This window comes from Nematostella vectensis, chromosome 2, assembly GCF_932526225.1.
Source record: "Nematostella vectensis chromosome 2, jaNemVect1.1, whole genome shotgun sequence".
NCBI classification, from domain to species: domain Eukaryota; kingdom Metazoa; phylum Cnidaria; class Anthozoa; order Actiniaria; family Edwardsiidae; genus Nematostella; species Nematostella vectensis.
This window is the reverse complement of record NC_064035.1, coordinates 7,601,510-7,621,632: the sequence shown is the minus strand read 5'-3', so window position 1 is coordinate 7,621,632 and position 20,123 is coordinate 7,601,510. Positions and strand designations below refer to the sequence as shown.

The 20,123-nt window shown below is 38.4% G+C and overlaps 3 protein-coding genes across 3 annotated transcripts; 2 read left to right on the top strand and 1 right to left on the bottom strand.

Annotated features, from left to right (window-relative positions):
- Position 1: 1 nt before the first annotated feature.
- On the top strand, positions 2–3,397 carry LOC5514331 (uncharacterized protein in proB 3'region). The gene is made up of 4 exons (XM_048723550.1): positions 2–271; positions 1,185–1,455; positions 1,710–2,196; positions 2,289–3,397. Exons 1-4 carry the CDS (start codon positions 139–141, stop codon positions 2,373–2,375), a joined length of 978 nt encoding a protein of 325 aa, XP_048579507.1. The 5' UTR covers positions 2–138; the 3' UTR covers positions 2,376–3,397.
- On the bottom strand, positions 3,024–16,097 carry LOC116619287 (cap-specific mRNA (nucleoside-2'-O-)-methyltransferase 1). Its single transcript, XM_048723548.1, has 25 exons — positions 15,807–16,097; positions 15,372–15,526; positions 14,799–14,954; positions 14,414–14,506; positions 13,892–13,963; positions 13,702–13,796; positions 13,480–13,552; positions 13,252–13,378; positions 11,827–11,892; positions 11,618–11,727; positions 11,059–11,155; positions 10,823–10,955; positions 10,452–10,563; positions 10,033–10,100; positions 9,802–9,858; positions 9,430–9,490; positions 8,921–8,989; positions 8,516–8,650; positions 7,660–7,794; positions 7,415–7,506; positions 7,192–7,260; positions 6,485–6,535; positions 5,868–6,007; positions 5,685–5,793; positions 3,024–4,416 (listed from the first exon to the last, which is right to left on the bottom strand). Exons 1-25 carry the CDS (start codon positions 15,934–15,936, stop codon positions 4,275–4,277), a joined length of 2,547 nt encoding a protein of 848 aa, XP_048579505.1. The 5' UTR covers positions 15,937–16,097; the 3' UTR covers positions 3,024–4,274.
- A 263-nt stretch (positions 16,098–16,360) lies between these two features.
- Positions 16,361–18,600, top strand: LOC5514333 (dnaJ homolog subfamily C member 9). The gene is made up of 3 exons (XM_001634471.3): positions 16,361–16,731; positions 17,650–17,904; positions 18,200–18,600. Exons 1-3 carry the CDS (start codon positions 16,417–16,419, stop codon positions 18,401–18,403), a joined length of 774 nt encoding a protein of 257 aa, XP_001634521.1. The 5' UTR covers positions 16,361–16,416; the 3' UTR covers positions 18,404–18,600.
- Positions 18,601–20,123: the final 1,523 nt, after the last annotated feature.

Sequence of the window (20,123 nt, the reverse complement as noted above, 5' to 3'; positions counted from 1 at the left end):
ATCGGCTAGGATCGGACTTTAGTCGTACGCTGGTCTGTCGGTCGATGTTCATTGATTAATTTTGCCACATATTTGAATTGTGTTTCCTTTCGTTTAATTAGCCCAAAACCTTCGCCTTTTGTGAATCAAAAAAAGGGAATGGCATCAGCTGGCAGAATGGGTCGAATTGTGCACGTCTTTTCCGAAATTGAGAATATTTTAGTAGAGTTGAACCGTGCATGTCCCACAGTGGAGTTCGTGCAAGTTGATTCCTCCGGTGCAAGGAATGAAGGTAACGACCAAGCTCAGCCTCTGGCAGGGGTATAGGAGGGGGGTGATGGGTAAGGGGCCAAGGCTTTGCAACAGTTACACAAGTTGTAGGCGCCTGTTATATTGGCAGTTCTCTGTCTAGGCACTTATATGAATGGGGGTTGTTGTAGAGCACGCACATGAAACTTGATCCTAACTAGCTAATCCTAACAGCAGGAACAGGGCATGCCCCCCCTCCCCTCTCCCGCAAATTTTCTAGAGGCGGCCATGAACAAGTGCTCTTTATTAAGGAAGTGCCATGTTATGTCCTTAAATTGCACCGATAAAAACAGATGGGGGTGATCGTTTTAAAAATTGGCAAAACAGGTTTTAACCCTAAGGGAGGGCACTTTGGGCGTGGTCAACAGAAATTCTTACCCCTAAGAGATAGCAAATTGGGTGTGGTCAAAGTAATTTTTTAACCCTAAGAGATGGCAGAATCGAAAAAAAAAATTTAACACACCCTTGGGAATAGCAATTGGTTGAATTTTATACCCTAAGAGATAACAGAATCAGAAAAAATGTTAAACATCCCCTTAGGAATAGCAGTTGGTCAAATTTTATACCCTAAAAGATGTGAGGATCACCCCTGTCTACTTTTCTGGAGAGTCCCCCCCCCTCCCTTGTTTATTTGTTAGAAAAAAAACAGTTCTTGATGACTCAAGGCAGGTGCAATTTGGGTAAATTATCGATCGCAGTGAGTACATTATGTTTGGAGTTTTAATGGATTGGAAACCTTCAAAAAAGCACTCTTCTTTACCCAAGATCCAGCCAGTGGACCCTTTTCCCACATTGGTCTACGATGTTCCAGGGAGAATGTTGCTGCACCACTACTACAGCTGTTGTTATCATTCGTTACCTCCAGACAAAAGATAAACATTGTCTTTCTTTTCTAGTTATCAGTAAACTTGAAAAAGCAGAAGTGTTGTTGGGTGACAGCCACATCCTCTCAGACTATCCAAATTATTTACCAAATCTGAAATGGCTGCAGTTGACATTTGCCGGTGTTGATGCAGTAATAAAGAGTTTGGCAGCACCACCAAAGTTCATTATTACCCGATTTGGTGGAGTGTTGGGTCATTACATGGCTGAGTATGTCATTGGACAAGTTATAGCAAGAGAAAAAGACTTTCTATTGATGGCTAGAAATCAAGAAAAAAGAATTTGGTAATTATTAATGAATTGGTATTTTTAATATATATATATGTTTATATTTTACCATGTTGACTGTATTTTTTTAAGGTGCGTTATGTAAGAAATAGGGAGTAGATCTTGATACTCCCTGAAAAACTAAAAGGGTTGATATTTACTCTTTATGTTTTGTTCTCTGGGTCATTGTATGGAGATGAGCATCAGGCAATTTATCCTTCCATTCCTTGCATGCCCTTTCTGTAATGATGCAGTTTATTGATATTTACCAGGCTACAGAATGTGTCATGCCGATCTCTTCATGGGCTTAATCTTGGAATTCTTGGCATTGGGGAAATTGGCAAGGAGTTAGCTAGAGTTGCTAAGACGTTTGGCATGATAACATGGGGCATGGGTCGAACACCCCGGAATACTCCCCCAGCCAATGTGGATAAGTATATAACACCCAACAGTCTAGAGGATCTGCTTTGTTCCTGCCATTACATTTGCAACATTCTCCCTAGCACACCTAGCACAAGATACCTGCTTTCTGGTGATGTGCTTAAAAAGTGTATGAACAACAAGCCAGTATTTATAAATGTTGGACGTGGAGATGTTATTGATGAGAAAAGCTTAGTTCATGCTCTCAAAGAACACTGGTTGTCTGGTGCCATTCTGGATGTGTTTGAAAAGGAACCATTGTCCCAGGACAGCGAACTCTGGGGGATGGACAATGTTGTGATAACCCCGCATGTGTCTGGATGGTCATTTGCTGATCAGGTAAGACGCAGATGATTGAAAATTTAAATAATAAATACAGAAAATTAAGAATAATATATAAAAATTGAATGTATTTTTATGTCTTTCCACAGACAGCAAGGGTGTTTGCAGACAACCTGGAATTGTATGAAGCCAAGAAACGTATGAACTATATTGTGGACTATTCCAGAGGCTACTAAATAAATCTATTACAGAAAAAGATAAAGGCAAATATAGGCGGCAGAAGGGGTAGCGCCAGCCCCCCCCCCCCCCCCCACTCTGGAAAGTGAGCGGATGTTTCTTTAGATATATGAACATTTTTTAAACCAACGGGTTTCAAGTGCTATATATGCAACCGACAACAAATTTGTTGAACAGTTTAAAATCCCTGTTCTTATAAATAGGATTTGGAACCACCACCCACCCCACCCCCTGAAACCACCAACCACCCCTCCCCCCAACTTTTGCCCCCCCCCCCACCCTTCCACTTATGAGACCACTCCGCCGCCCCTGAAAAGAGAGATGGACACACTGGGCTTTTGTTTTATAATGGTAGGACGAAATTGCTATAGAAAATGAATGAGTTTTAGAAGTACCAAAATCTATTGGCTTTTATCAGATTAAAAGATCTATTGGATAGGTTGGGGTACTCCCATAACAAAAGAAGGAAGTGATCGTCAGAAAAATCAATTTTTACTCTAAGGGATAGCTTTGTGTGTGTGGTGAACAGCATTTATAAGAGAAAGATCATTGGTTGTGGTAGAAGCTTTTTTTCTAAAAGATAGGACTAAAAAGGCTATTTGAAATATTCTGTGGGTGGATGTATGTGAACAACAAAATTCAAGGTGTTACTGGGATCAGAGATAAACATTTTTAATTATGCAAATATGTGTTTCTTATGACAGCTGATCTTCAAAAGTCCACCACAAATGACATTTCGCCAATCTTTGAAAAGTAACATGCCTCATGATTTATTCACTTTCAACATATCTTCCATACTTGATATTATGCTTTGCCAGCAGCCCACTTGAACAGTCTAACACACCTGCTATTCCACATAATTAAAAAGTAGAATATATGATGAGAATATTGGAACCTTCTTTAAGATCAGCTTCCAGCTGTATGCTAGTCTTTAAAGTACATAAGTAAATTGTGAATTTATAATATATAAATGCTACAGAACCAATGGTACGGCAAATTAAAATACAATTGAATAACTCTACCAATGGAATTCTGAAATTACTCACATTACATTTAAATTAACCATTAGAAGCTATAAAAAGCATCCAGGGCAAGACACAAATAGTATATATATATTTATATAAAAGATCTGTTAACCAATGGCAGTATCTGAGCTTGTCACTTACGATAGTCACAGTTAATATTAACTGTGATAATGGACTCTGTAAGCTACCATTCACGGAAAACATAGCAAGTATTTGCAAAGAAGAGTTTTGGTTGTAAGTAGAGGGAAGATGTTGAGCAGAATCAACACCCCCACATTCCCCTCATTTTTCTTGTCTCTGCATTGCTTGAACCCTACACCCTGGGTTCCCTATGATTCACTAGGATGTAAGGTGAACAACATAATTTATGAAATCTAAGATATCAATTTGAGTCTTAAAAATGTCCTTCACTTCTGTTGTTATCTATATAAAAATATCAACACAAATACTAGCTAACTTTGTAAGTTGGAAACTTAGAATGTTTTAAAGACATGTTCAATGACTGTGAGCAGAATGAAATGCACCCCAACAACTATACAAAATTTACAATCAAACACAGGTTTCTAAGCGTTTTGACTTATGGTGAACTTTTGATCAACTATGTACAACTGTGTGGGACCAAAAGTAACTACAAATGTGCTAACTACTTATAATGTACACATCAGACTAACAAAGTCGGCAAGATGTGTGTATCACTACAGCATGGCAGCCCCCCATGCCCACACCCCTTCCCAAAGTAGAAAAGGAATCTTACTCCCTAAAAAAACTAGGAGACAACCCCCTCCAGAGAACATTTTCCGACAATGGCTCTGTGCCATTAGTTGTGATAACTGCTTTCACCCTGCAATTGCACAAACTTAATCTATAATGTATTTAGCTTGGATTCACATGGTGGTGATGCGTTGCACGTATAAATTCTTGTAAGTGTTTGCGGTCAAGAAGGTCTTCCTCCGAGTCTGAATCAAGCCCACTGCTCCTGTCCCATTGCCACATGTAGCGACTCATCAGAGATGTCCTGCAAGTGAAACAATAACCAGAGAAAAGTACATTATCCTAAACAGACAATCACAAAGAATCTTATGACTTAGAGAACTACAAACTGTAGAAAATATAAGGTGGTCTGCATATGCATGGAGGAATCTGTAAAATAAATGGTTTGTGAAAGCCTAGTAGCTCAGCTGATCGCAAACTAGTTGACAAAAAGGCATTTAATGGATTAAGCAATGGATAAGAATGTTAATTTGTTAGTACAAGCATTGGTGTGCATTTTGATTAAGTGCTAAATGAATGTCCCGATCAACATAAAAAAATTATTGATTAGAAAATATTGCAATTTAGTCAACTAGACAATTAGTTGTAGACAACTTTTTTTACTTTGATTTTGGGGAAATCTTTTTATCATTCTTACCGCCATTTCCAATAATCTGCAAACTCTTGACAACAATTTTCAACTGCTTAGCCACTTTCTGGCTTCCAATTATTCAAACTTACCAAATTACCTTTGATACTGGTTGATTGGTCTGCACCTCGCAAAGAAATGTCGGCAAGAGCTCACAAAATATTAAAAACTGCAGTAAGCCCGTAGAAAGAGCGCCCGCATTGCTAAAATGGACGGCAATGCAATAAAAACATGGGACCCCTTAGCGTACGGTAATACGAGAATTAAAATCGTACAGCTTTTGTGACAGCATTTCCACAAATAGTTTGAAGGCGATGTTGCACCTGTTTCTACCAGCGCAACAACTTTTGTCGCTGCAAAAATAGACTTGTTCTTGCTGTTGATCCGCCATCCGATTTTTGCCGCGTAACACTGATGTGTGACTTTTGTTTAACCAATCACATACCTTATTGCAACTGCTTGCGTATGCTTTACATCTTTTTGATGTGAGACAAGTTGAGTTAATGTAGTAATACAGACTACATCTCTGAGTTTTGTTACAAAAAGTAGAACCATCTTCTACTTTCTGCAGCAAACTTTTTCGACTTTTGCTGCGACAAAAATTGTCGCGCCAGTAGTATAATGTGCAACGTCACTTACAAACTTTTTTGCAGCAATGCTGCCACAAAAGTTGTACGATTTTGCTGCTCGTATTACCGTACCTTTACAGAATTTTCTACATGGGGACACTATTGGGACAGATACAGTACATTTAAATCTTTTTCTGTCTGTCCAAATGTTTTCCATAATTTCATAAAACTTCAGAAAACCTCTATATGCCAACGAAATAATACAGCTATATTTCAAATCTAATTTAATTAAGTCTTAAGTCTTGCAAGACCTACTTGAATGAAGCAATAGATTCCTTTGGACATTCAAATCTCGATTCATGCTTCTGTTTATTGAAGAAATACAGTCTCTGTTTAGATTTGCTGAAATGATGCGTCCATGGTTCTGCATTGCATATAAAAATATGTATAAGAGGAAATGTCTGTGCTTTTTTGAATAACCTAGACCATAGACCATACCTTGTATATGTTTGATAAAATAGATCCCTCTTGGAACAAACAAACACTCTCTCTTGGGGTCACTCTCAGCAGTTCTTTCGTGATAAGCAGTCATGCATTCCTGAGGTTCACGTCTACCTTTGACCAGTCGCATCTGAACACTTACAGTAGAAGAAAACGAAAATGGTCTTAATAATTCTGTACCTCACTGAGGGATCCTTAACACCCCAATGACCCACCCAAAACCCTGTCGAAATATAATCATTGTATGGGAGTATATAGCATAGCTAGAACTAGAGGATTATAGGGCATAACTAGAAGGACTACAGGCAGGCTATAGAAAAACTAGGTGGACTGAAAAATAAATCACAACACAACAAAATTGATGGCAAACAGTTGGAAATGGGCTATGACTCATAGGTATGGCCTACAATCTAGCAGCTTCAACAATAAAAACTAATTTAGTATCTGTCAAGCATGTGAATGACATGACCCACTGCCTGTGATTATGCTTGCAAAAGGCTAGTAATAAACATATCATCACCTTATTATATTTAGATTGAGAGGTTGAATATACATCACCACTCTCCCTTGAGATATAAATCAGCACTCTCCCTTGACCTAGGGGAACACTTTACCTGCTGAAGACTTGACTGCTAAGCTCATTCATGCGGAAGGCGTGGTGTATTCTGAGAGCAATATCACCCATTGGTTATCCTATTGCATTTAAATTGAAAATATGTATCTCTCTCGCATATTTTCCCACATAACCAAATCAATCACCTCTCATGTGTACAATTTAGGCAATCACCTCTTATGTGTATGATTTAGCCAATCACCTCTCATATGTATGATTTAGCCAATCACCTCTCACGTGTATGATTTAGCTAATTACCTCTCGTATGATTTAGTCAATCACCTCTATTGTGTATGATTTAGCCAATCACTTCTTATGTGTACGATTCAGCCAATCACCTCTCATGTATACGATTTAGCCAATCACAAATGTGTGTGATGAATTTTCATTCAGGCTGCATCACGCAAAAAGGGCCAAGCCAACATAGCTAAAAAGTAACTCACATTCTTTTGCTAGCATAAGATTCTTGACAAAGATGGCAGGCAATTTGCAGTTTTTAAAATCACCATTATTTTATATACTGTATAATTAAAGACATATTCAATGAATCGCCAAAAAAATAGTTATTTCATAGTTCATCAAAGCAACTACATAATTTTGTCAGCATGGCCTTTTTTGTGTGATGCGACCTATGTAGCCTATGACTGGTTTGGGGGCTTGTATGGCCAATTACTTATTTTAACCACAAAAGTAATGCTTCAGCAATACCTTAATGGGACCAAGTCGGGCCTAGTAGGCTTGCGCAAAGCCTCTGTGAATGTCTTGGCAATAGCCATTCTGAAAGAATATGAAATTATGAAAGTTGAAATAATATGGAATTGTATTTATGTGGTACTGCAACATTGCTCATTATCCATGTTGTACATGTTCCCTAGTGTCTTCGAACTACAAAATAAAGTAATATTCTATTTCAATATTATTGTTCACATACCTCTCACTGTAGTGTTTGTCGCGGACATCTAATCCGCCAAGCATCATTGCATCAAGAATATATATAGCTGTGCTTCGCCTCTGGCCTCTCCCCTGAAGAATATGGTAAGCACATAAAAAATATTATACCAGACCATGAAAACGACTGGGGTCGAGTAGACCTCTCTATTAAGCTTTCTCAGTAAAGGTAAGGAAATAAAAAAAAGAATACCACGAAAACGACAAGCGGTCGAGTCGACTTTGTACCTCTCCATAAAGCTCTTGAACAATCTCCACCTCGAGAACAGTGTCTTTTGGTAGTTCGAGTTTACACTTGTCCAGCTTCAGCCATCGAGATGATCGATAGGATAGTTTACCATCCCATTGGTATACTGCTGTGCGCTGTGGAAAAGATAAAGTGAACCCATTGTTAAGAAAAATCGGCCTGATTCATATGTCACGCTCCTGCCGTGCCGAATCTAATTGTATTTGTATCGACACAAATACATTTGGGTATAACGTTGATTCAGACGTCACACTAAATAATTTGTGCTCAATAGGTATTGAGTAGTAAAAATTGAATTGATGTGGAGTTTCTGTTGCACAATATGAAAAAAAACAGGTAAATTTGATTCGGCACAACAGAAGCTTGACGTTTGAATCAGTGTCATACTTTTGCCATGCAGCACCACTGGTGCAGCAGAGCTTGGTGCCGTGCCGAACTTAATTGATTCAGATGTTGAACTGTTCTTGTGTGCAATCCAAACAATTAGATTTGGCACGGCAGGTCGTATGAATCGGGCCTAAGAGATGTATATACAGAGAGCCTCATCCAAAGTATCCTGACTAATACTTTGAAGGATTTACATAAAAACATGTCATATGCTTACTGAAGTTATCAATCCAAATTCAATAGCTTAATCGCATTCTGGCTTCCGTCATTCAAAATCTGTGAAGTGTTTTCTTCAAGGATCTGGAGTAAAAAAGTTTCATCCCTTGGGCTGATTATACAACAACACACTCAACTAAAGATGTAGTCATCAAGCCGGGTTTACATAAAGTGGTTGTTAAAGGTGAACTCGTCATTCTTGAAAACAACGAAGTAATGACAATGATGACTTACGCCAGTTCCGAGCAGAAAGTATCTGTCTCCTCCGGATACAATACACTTGAAGTCATAGATGCATTTGATGTTTTGAAGGTTTTGTGTTGTGAGGATGGTAGGCCGGCTTGAGCAGCATGTCTCATCGTCACTCCCCTGCCAAGTAGCAGTTAAATCGCGTCACTTCACCTACGCATTTTACTTTTACGTCTGGGCCAATAGGAAGCATTCTAACCCATAAATAAAACTTTGTAACTTCATGTTGTAATGAGTCACAAACAAAGCTGGTGTCAATGTTTGTAGAACAATGCCATGATGCCATCTGGCTTTTCTCACCTACCCTGGGTACCAGAGGCTCCGAGCTTCGCAGGGACAAATAGTTGTCGAAGGGAAGCCAGAGCCTCTGGTACCCAGGGTATTTCTCACCTTCCACAGCTGTGAGAACTTGGCATCAATGTCCTGAACGCGGGACGAAGCGCGTACTTGGTCTGGGATCTGCAATATTTTGAAATGAATGCTTTTCAAAGCCTTGAGAAGCCACAAAGGCCTTAATTAAGGATCTGTTTGAAGCCACAAATAAGAAAACTAAAAAACTATTTTTATATTGGTTGCCTTTTATTCATGTGAGCAGTTTCTAACAAAGATTTATGACACCGCAGCGTGAAAGCATCCATTTTTATCGCCTGATGCTTTTGATTGAATTTGGTAGATAGACTTTGTTATAAGAGGGTTATTTCCAGTTTTTATCACAATAGTTTGTCTTCCAATATTTAATGGAGATATTGTGTGATATAAGTGTGACTGAAAAGGACATTTTAAGTAAAGAAAAATTAGGTCGCACAGGAAATTCTGTGAAACACAGGGGGAAAACACCAGCACAAACAGTGGAAGAAATATCATGTATCATGCCGTTCTGTCTAATATATCCAACAAACCTTCCATAGGTCAAGACACTGCTTCCTGATATCTGCTTGATCATAATGACCCATCAAAGCCCTTGAAATAAAGGTAAGGTCAGTGCTGATCTAGCCCTTTTGTTCAGAGTCCACCACTGGCGCTGGGCGGGCAGGGTAGGGTCTCATTCTAATGTACATTGCTTTATTCAGCAGAGGGTGCATGCACACATTTGATGCGCTCCAAAGGATTGTAATTCATGCATTTAAGGGGAAGTTATCAATAATGTCGACCTATAAAACTGCGTCTACATACAGGACTTTGCACAATACATTTTTATTTGGTAGTCCAATTGAAGTTACTGGATGTTTCGAATAAACTTAGTGACAAATGTGAGACATCTCTATACTCACGTGTCTTTCACAAATGCTTTCAGCTTTCGGAGAGAGTTTGTTTGGATCCTGCCAAGACTATGGAATGAGAAAATATGCTTGTGTTACTTGATATTTTATTTTTTCTGAAATTATCAAAAAAGTCTTTGTGTTTGGGGATACCATTGAATTTCCATTGTACTTATTGCATTGTTCTATAGAAATCAAGGTGTGAAGTTCCATTGGCCCTGTATTCTGTAGTCGCTCCTATACCTATTATTTGATTCTCTCATGTATTTGAAGAATGCCAGATCCTCTTTTAAGACTTCCACCGGGACAATCTGAGTAAAGAGAACAATACAGTTTAATGATGATCTTTAGCACGATTGGTGAGTATAAGTAGATTTTCCTTCCTGAACTTTACTACATCCCTTCTTTCAAATTCCCAAGTGGAAATACGATTCTGCCTCTTGTGAAGTTAGAAATGTTGTCAATACTTCAAAGATAATATCACAAATAGGATCACTGACCATAGGAATTAAGTCTAGAGGTTAAAATAACACACGACACGCAACTTATGAGGTCAGGACGAATTAAAAAAAAAAAGGAACACAAAAGTATCACAAAAGATTCTGAATATTTTAAATAACCTTTCACATGATCTTCCCCTCTAAGCAACCGATAACACTTACTTCTATTATATCTTCACTTGTCCCCTTCAGTCTGTTGATCCGAACATTAACATTGAACATATAATCTTGAATGTCTGTCACACCTCTTCGCAAGCCCTTGCAAACAAGATACCTATGCCATAGAAGAAAATATAACATGAATGAACTAAGACTATGAAACAATTTATTTGGTTGTCACGGAAAAAGGAATAATTTCATCTAGGACGGTCAAGAGAGGAGCTCCTCATTCTTAAAAAGATGAAGTCTTATATAGAAGGAGACCACAGCTTTAAAAAACAAGTTATTGGTCTAGCCCAGTGTGATAAATTGGGATAGCACAGTTTTCAGTTTTATTATCTCTAAGTCCTACCCACCATGAATGTATTTCTCACCTTTCGGAATTAGCTGGTCTACTGGTGATTGGCTTGAAAATGCAAACTTCATCAAATGCTCGATACATAAGATAAACAAGACCAATGCTGAACGGTGTAAAGAGATCAAACACTTTGCACAAAAAGTGACCACCTTAAAAACAAAAACAAAGATAAAAACAATGATGTAAGTGCAAGTTTCAAATGCCACCAATAATTCACTTTCACCTGCCAACAAAATCAGAATAGTAGTGTACCTGTCCTCAAAATCAAGATTGCCATAAGAAACTGACAGAGATATAGCTGTTTGCTAAGGATTTCTTGAATATTCTCTTGCCCTTCAACGCTGAAACCCTACAAAGAAAGAAACTATTATTTTAAGTGTTGCATTACATGAACATTTCTAAGTACCTAAGATAAGTAAGGTCAATATGAAATACATGAAATACAAACAGGTTATACTTTCGCTGTGAAGAGAACGCAGATGCTTGAATTCAAACTCCCTGTGTTTTGACAATTATCTGCCACAATGTTTTTGCAACAGCAACTGTTTCAAGTTTACTAAAATTTTATTGGCGATAGGAAAACGGCAAATCATCTCTTTACAGGAAGAAAACCAACAAATCAGTCAAATAATTTACCTGCATAACAAGCATAAAAAAACAGGTACAAAAGTTCCCGAAAAGAGCCCTCATGAACTTTACAACAGCAATGAAATTCATAAGTGATACCTCGCCATGTGCAACCATAGGGTAATCAAAGTAGAAATTCTATTGACGAAAAAAATAAATATGTTATTTTCCAACATGATCTTACCCCATCTGCCATGACAAAGTGGACACCTTTTCCATCGGTCTCTTTGAGTACAAAAGCTTTGAATTCCTCCAAGTTGTCTTCCTTAAAAATATCTCCATCGTCATCCTTTCCTGTAATCCACATGCATGCAGGTAGCAATTGCAATGGTTAGTAAACCATAGTACTTTATACAATCTTTTAGCAGTGACGCCCATCAAACAAGCACTTACCATAATGTGGTTGAAAGGTTTCAGGAGATCCAGCGAGAAAGTTTTCTAGTTTAAAGTCGTTATCTCCTAAAATGTAATATTATATATATAATTATTAGAGCATCTTGATCTGATGAACACAAGTTTTACCCTTCCTTTTCTGACCACTGCCTTCAACCATGATCCTCTTAACTCACTATTAGACCAAACTAGACATCCTCTTCCTCTTCCATCTTCACCTGCCCACCTCTTCTCCTTCCATTTTCACCTGCCCAACTCTTCCTCTTCCGTATTTACCTGTCCAACTCATCCTCTTCCATCTTCACCTGCCCAACTCATTCTCTTCCATCTTCACCTGCCAAACTAATCCTCTTCCATATTCACCTGCCCAACTCATCCTCTTCCATCTTTACCTGCCCAACTCGTCCTCTTCCTTATTTACCTGCCCAACTCATCCTCTTCCATCTTCACCTGCCCACCTCTTCTCCTTCCATTTTCACCTGCCCATCTCGTCCTCTTCCATATTTACCTGCCCAACTCATCCTCTTCCATCTTCACCTGCCCAACTCATTCTTTTCCATCTTTACCTGCCCAACTCATTCTCTTCCATCTTCACCTGCCCAACTCATCCTCTTCCATCTTCACCTGCCCAACTCATCCTCTTCCATCTTCACCTGCTCAACTCATCGTCTTCCATCTTCACCTGCCCAACTCATCCTTTCCCATCTTTACCTGCACAACACATCCTCTCCCATCTTCACCTGCCCAACTCATCCCCTTCCATCTTCACCTGCCCAACTAATCCTCTTTAATTTTCCTCTGCCCAACTCATCCTCTTCCATCTTCACCTGCCCAACTCACCCTCTTCCATCTTCACATGCATACAACTTATTCATTTCCATCTTCACCTTCCCAACGCATACTCTTCCAACCTCACTGGCCTTAACAATACTGTGTCCACCCATACAATTTTTTAAAGAAAGTTAGCCAATATAACAAGGATGAAAAATACAGTTTTAATTGAGCTTCATAAACAGAAAGTTACTGTCTATTCCTGATGTACACTAAAGCATTAATGATGTTCGAGGAATGCATGTCAAACTGTAAACTCAAAATGAGAGCTTCCTTGTTTTCGTTGTGTTTTGGCTCCACCAGCGTGTACACCTTACCCCTTATCAGCCTTTTTGTTTTCCGGTCTATGCCTCCCTACCCACTACCTCCTCCTTAATCTTCCCATTCACCCTATACGCCCTATATGGTAAGAACAATTGCATTACTATCCTGTACACTCCTTATGGTCCAACGCCACTCAATGTAGCATTATCCCCACAATGACCCACCTGCCCTCACCTCTGCCACCTGCCTCTGCCCGTGTCACAACCATTATCCCCCTTTTATGTCCCCAGGTGCCATGGTACGAATACCCGCTTTTAACCAAAAACTCACCTTTCAGAGTAAATCCAAAACCTTTTGCATGCCAGGTTTTTCTCCAAAGAACATATTCAGAGAAGCCACCAGGGCCAGCACAAAGATCAGCAAAATAAAGCAGCTCATTTGGTTTTACAAGATCTTCCTAACAAATAAAGATAGTAAATAATAAGCTAAGAATGTCTGCTAGACATATAGGTATTCCCATAACAAGTTCTTAGAAAATGAAATACATATTTAACATACTCCTTTCTCATTCTTTGGACTTGTAAACATAAAATCAAAAGCTGAATCCATATTTGCCATTTTCATTGCTGCCCTAAAAAGTAAAAGCACATCACGTAAACATACATGTTGCTATATCAATGTTACTATACCATAAACATGCTATGCGAAGATATGAAAAAATTGTGCCATTATGATTCGTCGAGAAAACCCTTGGTCACTCTCATGCATCAGCAAACATACCTGTTAAGGAATATAGCTCCTCTGATAAGTTCATATGGATTAGCCCTTGTTCTTGCTCGAAGAAATTCATCACCACTCAAAGCATCAAAGACACTCTATAGGGATTACATGAAATGGAAGAATGACATAAGCTAAACCTTTTCACAAATGGGTATACTATGTATATTGTCAAGTAACAATACTACTGTACCTTGCTTGAGAGAATGTCCTTCAAAACCTCTTCATCACAAAACTGTGTCTCTCTTTCAATTGTGGGATTTTTCTATAAAAAAGGGCTAGTAGTCAGTTTATTACATGCCAACTAGGAACAATTCTGCACATTACTAAGGCTACAGATTTTGACAAGTAAGAAACTTAAATAAGACTATATAATAAGTCTACTTAAATCACAGAGCAAAGCATCTCAAAATCTATTGATGGCTGTGCTTTTTTCGTTTTTTTTTTTTTTTTACTCTAGTTTTGGAAGGATTTTATTAATGATTGATGAGGTACTTAGTTAATTTGTTCCATGTCAAACTATAAAGTTATTAATTGACTAGTAGTACCTGGCTTGCCCCAGATTTACATGGGAAAAGGGGAGGTGTTGGAGCCAAGAATGACAGTTCACACCTTTTGCTTGTCATTGATACAGTACATAACCATTACCACCAAAATATTTTCACAATACATGTACTTAAATTTTAAGATTTATTTTAGTCCATCATATACTGACCTCACCAATCACAATCCAAGTCTTCATCTCATTCATTGTCAGGGGAGGTAAGGAGCATGATGGAATAAACTCTCTCGGCTCCACTATCTGCACCTAAAGCACATAAAGATGCAAAAACTTGTAAATCTTCTCAAGCATTTTCCTATCACCTAGACACCTGCTGCATATATTACTTTGATGTTGAGGACAAATAAATTATAATCAATGAAAACAAACATGTACAAGAAATGAAAATTCTGAAATTTCAACATGGTTTTCTGTGTCGAATCAGAAATATAAGGTTATCAACCCTACCTGCTAAGGTTTCCTAATTGTCATGCTTGTTGTTATTGTTTTTATTGAGCCCTTTGTGGCTCCCACTATTTTGAAATGCATCTTAACATACCTTGTCCTCAGTCCATCCAAGCACTTCGCTGTCGTCAAAACCCCTGACACTAAAACCAAGACCACGCCTTCCTTTCTGCTTTGAAGCCTCTAGAATTTCCCGTCTTCCTTGCCCGTACTTGCCAAGTCCTTCTCCAGATTTGTAACCCATGCTTTCCTTTAAAAAAACACACATAAAACAACATGGTTAAGTCACAGACATAATATTGATTTGTCCGTTTTATAGGCTCTTTGAGAACAACCACAAGTATGCTTGGTCTCTAGGCATGAACAGTTAACCATATTTTATTTCTTTTCTTTTAAATAAATTGCCTGTGGAGGAAACTAGTTGAATTTGAATTTGATTGTAGCAAAGTTGTATGGTTTCCACCTACTGTATGTACCAGAGCATCTACACTCTTTGTCCACCTTTTTAAATACTTTCCAATATTTCTTACATACGTAAAGTACATCATAACAGATAATTGTGGTAAACAAATGCTAGCAGAAACATCCTATTGTACTTTTTAAGTTAACACATTAGCTGAATTCTAGCTGTGCAATTGTGATGCATTGTCCATTGTTGCAGACATACCAACTGCCGCTTTGCAAAAGAACTGTAGGCATTTGCTTCTCCATCTTCTGTAGACTGCTGCGGTTCATCACGAGGTGCCATGAATGCGGCATAAGAAGGAGTGTTTGAGTCCCAACTAGGACTAAGATCACCATCTGACTCAGAGCTTGAATGTTCTGGTAAAAATATCAGTACAACAGTGAGTACCTTGTTACAATATTGAATATCCAATATTAATATTGGATGTACTATGTACTATGTACTATGTTCTGGCTAAAACGTAGGCGCTTCACTTTTAAGAATCGTCTAATCTTATACTTTTTTTTACTAACATCACCCAACAATCAAACATCACTTTACAACCAAGTTACTACGTTTGCCTCTCCAAAGTCAAACTTCAATCCAGCGTGGTTCTACACGGGACACTAAATGTTTGCCCTGACACAATCAACAAACCTAGCTTCGTCTTTTTTGATAGAACCCCATCAGTGCTGCTAGAATCTTTGCTGAAGGTACTTTGCCAAAGCGAGGGACTGTTTGCAGAAGTGTCCAAGCCTCTCTTCTTTTCTTTCTCAGAAGATTCCATATTTAATCATTTCCTTTTTGACAACAATTTCTTAAGATAAGTTATCCTTATGGTTGCCAAATAATAACAAATCCTTGCGATCTCCAAATAAATAAAGGAACTTTGGTTTGGCCGTCAATTCTATTCTTTTTTTATTCGAGGAACTCAGATCAAAGCCGCTGACCATGGATGCAAAGAGCCCACTTGTACCCAGCCCCCATCACAGCGTTTCGATTTGTTGTCCCTTCTTTTTTTTTCTCTTTCTTTTACTTTTTTTTTTTTTTGCCTTGAGTTTACTATAAACAAACTGCTTATCTACCAATGTTAAACATTTTATTTAGGCCCTGCAATCAAATCGGACAAACAATTCCCCCTCGCTATAAACAAAACAGGGTACCCATAACCCATAAAGAGGCGAATGACAGTTGCCCCGTGTAGACTGGGACTAGTTGAATATTTTTCTAAACATTTTGGCGCGAGTTCAAGGAAAGGAGGTATAAGATGCCGTTCTTAGATGAATTAGATCGGCTTTTTGGAGTGAAGAACCTCTACGATGTATTGGGTGTGTCTAAAACTGCTTCAGAATCAGAAATCAAGCGTGCATATCGCAAAATTTCCTTACAAGTTCACCCTGACCGCGCGGACAAAGGGGAGAAGGAAAAAGCCACAAGAAAGTTTCAGGCGTTAAGTAAGAGCTACTGTATTCTATCTGACAAAGAGAAACGAGCCATCTATGATGAGAGCGGTGAGATAGATGAAGAGAACATCGACGAAGATCGGGACTGGACCCAGTATTGGAGACTGCTTTTCAAAAAGGTAATCATTCATTTAAAACAGAGTTAATTGCCGGGATATCTGGACCTGTAACAACACTCCGAACCCCGTGCAAACACATTCAAAGAAAAAAGAAAGGGGTAATCAAAAACTTATTTAGAGAACCCACAGTGAGCCACACCTTCGTTGTTGTTTTCGTTCAACCTTGGATAATAAATTATGTGATGGCATTTCAAAATGACCGTCTAAAAACAAGGTTTACACTTCCTTTCCCCAATAAATCATGCTCCTGAATTTTAATATCTCTAAAACATCGCATAGCCACAGCATTATTATAACAATAGGTCTCTTATTTCTTGCAAGAAGACTTCCGTTATTCCACTTTAACTTCCACTAACAAATGGAAATATTATGCAACAAGCTCCGTTGGAGTTAGCACTCTACCAGAGTCTCTAACGAAGCTGGGTCTGATATATGGATTCCTGTAATAGAAGCTTACACAGCCACTTTCCGTTTGCATCATTTTTATGCCTTTAAGCACGTACGACACTGCATGTATTTCTCCACACTTCCAGGCTATATGATATGATTTCAAGCCTGCTTTTAGGTTTTTTTAAAGGCTGTTTATTATTGGAAAGTCTGTATTCACTGGAGGTAAAGTGCTTATAACATATGTAATAGGACAAGACCCTAACCGTAAAAAAAAGGTAATTGCATTTCATAACCAAATGTATCCCAGTAACCAGCAAGACACAAACAGTACCAAGGATCTCAGAGCTTGCACTTATTCCCTTAAATCCTAAAAGTTAGCTCAATGCAAATATGTTGCTTTTTGTTACTATTTTGCTACAAAACCCCGGTGTGGGCACTAGTTTGCAACCCAAAAAGTTATATAATTTCTTATTGAAAATCACCTATTGATGTATGAAGGTTTCTAGCTTAAAAAAAATTTCGTTACAGGTGACGCTAGAGGACATTAGGAAATTTGAGGCATCGTACAAAGGCTCAGACGAGGAGTTGAGTGATCTAATGTCTGCTTATGAAGACTATAAAGGTGACATGGACCAGATAATGGAAAACATGCTCTGCTCCAATGATAGCGATGAAGATCGCTTTGCAGAAATATTACAAGGGTTGATCAAAGAGAAGAAGGTTCCTAAGTACAAAACATTCACCCATGAGAGTAAAGCCAAGAAGAACACCAGGAGAAAGAAGGTACACATGATGATTGGCCAACTTTCTTAAACACAAGTATCTGGTATAAAAGGGATATGACTGCCCCTTTCATACTTTTCATTTAAATTTGATATATCAGATGGGGAAGAAAAAAGTTTCAATATTTTATGCGTTTTCCTGAAAAGTTTAAAAATTTTGTGCCATGGTCTTTACAACATCCCCCAGTAACAAAATTAAATAAAGTAGGATATATACATTTATATTTATTTATTTTTTATTTGTTCCCCATGATAAGCCATGCCTTATACTCTTCTTCTGTTTTCAATCTACAAAGGCTCAGCAGGAAGCCGCAGAAGCAGAGGAGATGGCTACAGAACTTGGTCTTGGCAACAATGAAGGGAGTCTGCAGTCGCTTATTCTAAAAAGGCAGACAGATCGAGCAGGCGCTCTTGACAGTATGATAGCAGGCCTTGAAGCAAAGTACTGTAAGCCAAAGAAATCCAAGGCTTCAACAACAAAGAAGCAAAAGAAAACATGACCATTAAATGGGCATGAGCAAATTGGTCTAATAAGAGGATAATTATGATGGAACTGCTGTAGCTAGGAATTTTGCTTCTTGGACCAAAAGGATTATATTTATTGTTCAAGTAAATGAACATCTTGAAAATACTGTCTGCATGGATAATGATTTAGTGTTATGCTGTGTATAATTAGAAATTAAAACGCCTACCCTTATTTTCTGCTTTCTTAAAACTGTTAGGATTATTGATAAAGTCTGCCATTTTACTTATATATTTGATTGGATTTCTGACACGCCCTTAAACACTACATCCAGACCACAGCGCCCTTTTAGCCCAAGTAGAACTAAATGCTCTTATCACGGATTTTTGTTGGTTTTGTTATCTTTTTAATGGACTGAAGTTGTTAGGGAGCTGTGAAAGTGAATAGACTTGCGCTAAGAAATCACATGGCCGTTGGCCGTTACAGTAGAGGGCAACAAGGAATCCTTCAATGAAAATAAATCCCTTCTGGCATTTTCTGGCTGATCTGTAAGCTTTTTGTTGTTGATATTTTGTCCCCAAAAGCTAAAGTCATGTGATTTCTAAGTCGCATATTTCTGGTGTAAAACATCTACCTTTCTCGCAATACTCTTGAGCTATCCATACACTATATGTATGGGAGAGGGAGCCACTGTTGCTTGCTTAAGGTGAAACGATCCTATCTACTGGGATACCTGTGGTAGCACAGTCATAAAATGCAACTGTTTTTTCTCCGACAAGTTTGCAAAATTGCACAATGCACAGGAAGCCCGAGCTCCAATTCTTGTTAAGAGCTCTCAGGCGGTGATTACAGTATTGGAATTTGAAGTCTCACCGGAGACTCGCTTGCATTTGTGAAGTTGAAACAGGGCCGTAGCTAGGAGGTTTCGGACGAGACCCCCCCCCCCCCCCCTCCACACACACACACACACCCGGCTTGAAGGTCCGCTCAGAGCAAACAAAAAAATAAAACGTTGGCTGGATATCACATCAATATGTCTTTAAGATAACTTTAAAAATCTTTTTTAAATAATTATCTTTTTTATTACCGCTATATGTTAAAAAGCACCCTATTAAAATAAAATTTTAGAAACAAGATTGAATTTATTTGAAGTATTGATTGCCTAATCTAATAAGGCGAGGAGAGGGGTACACCGGAAATTTGGTCCGCTGAAATGGAAAAACGAACCACCCCGCTCAAAATCCTGGCTACGGGCCTGTGAAAAGGCAAGATTGACAAGTTCATTACTGGAAATGCAATCAAAGCTTTGCTATCTATGATGTCGCTGATGAAAGTCGTACTCAAATTGGTTTAAACCCCTATTCCGTTGGGGAGGATTTTCGATTCTACACGAGACGGGGACTCGACTACCTAGCCCAGACTACGGTAGTCTGATATAGACTATTGAACAGTACTTACATTATGGCTCATTTTAGGTGTAACAGCAAATTTACAATAATATGAACGTTACCATATATGTTTTCCTGTATTCTTTTACAGTTCCAGCTCCACTATGATTTTGTTCTCTTTGCTAGCTTATGCCGTCTACCCCCAGGAGATCGCATTTGGTGTATGAGGAATAAAATATTAAATACACGATGATACTAGGCTGCTACCAATTTAATATCCTGATATACATCCAGATATTCCATATGGCTCTCTCATTTGGCACCAAAATATTTATTGTCTTGTTGTTTACTTTGTGCTTAGAAGTGAAA

Bases quoted from the DNA above. Each gene is read 5' to 3' on its own strand.
- LOC5514331 (XM_048723550.1), top strand. From the start codon at position 139: ATGGCATCAGCTGGCAGAATGGGTCGAATTGTGCACGTCTTTTCCGAA. The intron at 272-1,184 runs GTAACGACCAAG...TTTCTTTTCTAG, and splicing joins CTCCGGTGCAAGGAATGAAG to TTATCAGTAAACTTGAAAAA. The intron at 2,197-2,288 runs GTAAGACGCAGA...GTCTTTCCACAG, and splicing joins GATGGTCATTTGCTGATCAG to ACAGCAAGGGTGTTTGCAGA.
- LOC116619287 (XM_048723548.1), bottom strand. From the start codon at position 15,936: ATGGAATCTTCTGAGAAAGAAAAGAAGAGAGGCTTGGACACTTCTGCA. The intron at 10,101-10,451 runs GTAAGTGTTATC...CTCTTTACTCAG, and splicing joins CAAGTGAAGATATAATAGAA to ATTGTCCCGGTGGAAGTCTT. The intron at 9,859-10,032 runs GTATAGGAGCGA...CTCATTCCATAG, and splicing joins ATGAGAGAATCAAATAATAG to TCTTGGCAGGATCCAAACAA.
- LOC5514333 (XM_001634471.3), top strand. From the start codon at position 16,417: ATGCCGTTCTTAGATGAATTAGATCGGCTTTTTGGAGTGAAGAACCTC. The intron at 16,732-17,649 runs GTAATCATTCAT...ATTTCGTTACAG, and splicing joins GGAGACTGCTTTTCAAAAAG to GTGACGCTAGAGGACATTAG. The intron at 17,905-18,199 runs GTACACATGATG...CAATCTACAAAG, and splicing joins AGAACACCAGGAGAAAGAAG to GCTCAGCAGGAAGCCGCAGA.